General features: G+C 41.9%; 1 protein-coding gene across 1 annotated transcript; it reads right to left on the reverse strand.

The window, feature by feature from the left end:
• Window positions 1-1,066: 1,066 nt before the first annotated feature.
• On the reverse strand, window positions 1,067-2,773 carry LOC123078346 (uncharacterized; the record flags this gene model as incomplete). Its single annotated transcript, XM_044500824.1, is given in 2 exon segments — window positions 1,067-1,817; window positions 2,386-2,773. Coding segments are annotated over 2 exon segments (559 nt in total), but the record flags the coding sequence as incomplete, so codon positions are not given.

Below are 2,773 nucleotides of genomic sequence, written 5' to 3' on the forward strand. Positions count from 1 at the left end.
GAACTTCTTTGTTTTATACTTTAGTAACGCAAAAAATCCAAGTTTTTCATAATATTCAGACTTCTCTTTTATTTTAATTTGAACTTCTTAGTATTATTCTTAGAAAAAATATGTTTTTAAATAAGCATCAAACATTTTTTTAACGGAGAAAATGTTTTAACCATCCTATGATCACATATGTTTTAACTTCAAGGGTTTTTTAACGGAGAATATCCTTTTTTATAAATTTGCGTTGAGATGCTTTCCTTTTTTAGTTTGACCGTCTTGGGTTTGTAATAAACATTGGACTTCTTCTTTTAAATTTGAACGTCTAGGTTTTTTTCTAGAAACAGGGAAAACCATTATTTTATAATTTTTGAAATGATCAATTTTTCTAATTTGAACTTCTAGGTCTTTTTAGAAATGGCTAAAATCCTTTTTTTATAAAAAATTGAACTGCTCTTACTTTGATCTTCCTGGGATTTTTTTAGATAGGTCAACATATGTTTTTGTTACAAACAACGAAACAATTTTTGTTTTGTTTTTATAGATTTTGGGCTTTTATTGAAAAAGGGAAAATCCATGAATTTTTATTGTACAAACATATGTGTGTCTATTTTTTGTTTTCTTGTTTTTTCAAACTCTCCAATTTATTAGTTTTGAACTTCCAAAGTTACCATTTTTTTGGCAACGCGTGTTTTCCTTCTTGGTATATAAACATCGAATTGCTCTAAACATCGAATTGCTCTGTTATTTTAATTTGAACTTCTTCGTTTTATTCTTATCGTAACAGGAACAATATATGATTTTTTGTTGTTGTAAAAGTTGAACATTCCGAACTTCTCGTTTTTTTGTTTTTGAACTTCATTCTTTAAAAAGCAAGGAGTATATGGGAACGAAATGCTCATCATCCAGGAACTACAAGGTACTTCGCATAGCAATAAAAAAATATTCACTACAGAAATCCTCTTTGAACCTTTGTCCCCAAACTCTTTGGACTTTCTTTTTTATTTTTTGCCATGATTTTCTTCGGGATTTTGGATCTGCTGTAGTGCTGAAAAGACAGTTTTTGAGAGAGAAAAAATAATGGTACATCTTGTGAAGACATGAACCTAGGGGGCAATAATATTTGAAGTTCTTTGTACAGATTGTCTCTATCAACATGCACATACTTTTCGAACCAAAATCTGAACCAGAGTAAGAAGAAAAGAAAGTACAAACGAGCATGAACTAGCATAAACATGTACGAAAGTCCATAGAGATCTAAACAACATCTCTGAATTTTTACGAAAAACTCTCTGTAACTATTTCTTCCCCTGTTATGACTAATCTTCAATTTACAGACTCACAGCAAAAAGAAGAGAAGAGGCAGTGGGAAGTATATGAAGATTCCACAGGGTAGTTCACATTTTCTGGCTCCCCATTTCATACATGCAAAAGGTACGTGCATTTCTTTTTTGTTTGCAAGAAAGACTAATCAAGACAACCGCACTGTACCGAATTGATTGATTTTTTGTGTTCAGTCTTGACTGAAGGTAATCTAAGAGGAGCACAGGCGGAGTTGAACGACCTGCTGTGCCAAAGTTGAACGGCCTGGGCGTGCGGCGCCAGCTATAGGTTGTAGACTGGTGTGGCGGCACGCGGCCAGCTGCATGTCGAGGCCTCTTCTAGCTGCAGGTCGAGGCCTCCTCCAGGTGCAGGTCACGCCCAATCCCCATCAGTGGCGCCGCGCATGAGGCCCCGTGTGCACACATGGGCTGGTGGTCGCCGACGAGTGGCTCGCGGTGGTGGTGTGCCATCTGGTTGCGACTGCAATTCCCGTGGTGGTGCCGGCAGCACTGCGTCAAAGAGAAGAAAAAACATCCACGTCAAAATGCATCATAGCGTCATGGTCTGTGCTTCCATGCTTGCACACCGAACCTAATATGTTAGTCACACCCTCTGACACTTGATCTGTATTATCATAATAGTCTTTGGAAAGCTGGAGCTTTCCCTAAAGTATTAGACTATTAGTACACTGGCTAGTAGCTCTGTCAGTGAAGCTTCTTCCTTTTTGCCTACAGGCATGATGCACATGCTGGAAGAACGCCTGTCTGGCCTTTTCTTGTTCCGATGCGACGATCAACCGTATGAAAAGTTTAATTAGCTCATCTCCCTTTTGTCTATCTTAGACAAGACAAAACCGCAAGACACTGAAGCCAAGCAAAGAAGTCTTTTGGCCCTTTTGCCTTTTGTTCTATAATCAAATTCAGGAAAATGTCTGGAAGAAAAGCTACGAGTATGTCATCTGATGATACTACTGCGACAGAAGGGAACGTATGAGCGAGGATGAAAATTTTACCTGCCACTGGAAGGGAACGGACACCCGGAGAAACCAGAAAGAAGAAAAATAGAGGACGCACGTACGTGAGGAAGAATCCATCCAAGGATGTGGAATGGCAATGAGGTGAGGGCGCAGTGTAGTTGAACGGCCGGAGGTAGCAGCGGCGAACGGCTTGAGTGCTGCTGCGGCCGGAGGAAAGCTAGGCTAGCAAAACAGAGGCTGGAGAAGAAGATCGAGCCCGACGAGGAAGCCGTCCATGGTGAGTTGGAGATGCGTCGGCGAGGGACGCATGCAGGCGGGATACGGCGTGACCTCCCAAGGCGTCTGACTCCCGACGGCGTCGAACCCCTGGACGGCAGCTTGGCCGGAGACCGGGGCCTGTAACCCGGTCCTTGAGGCGGCGAGCCTCTGCGCCCGTGTAGACGGCGGGGCACGACGCCGGCGACGAGGAGGGAGCCGCTCGCCGACGGG

The sequence above is a fragment of the Triticum aestivum genome, chromosome 3D (genome assembly GCF_018294505.1).
Source record: "Triticum aestivum cultivar Chinese Spring chromosome 3D, IWGSC CS RefSeq v2.1, whole genome shotgun sequence".
In the NCBI taxonomy this organism is placed as follows: domain Eukaryota; kingdom Viridiplantae; phylum Streptophyta; class Magnoliopsida; order Poales; family Poaceae; genus Triticum; species Triticum aestivum.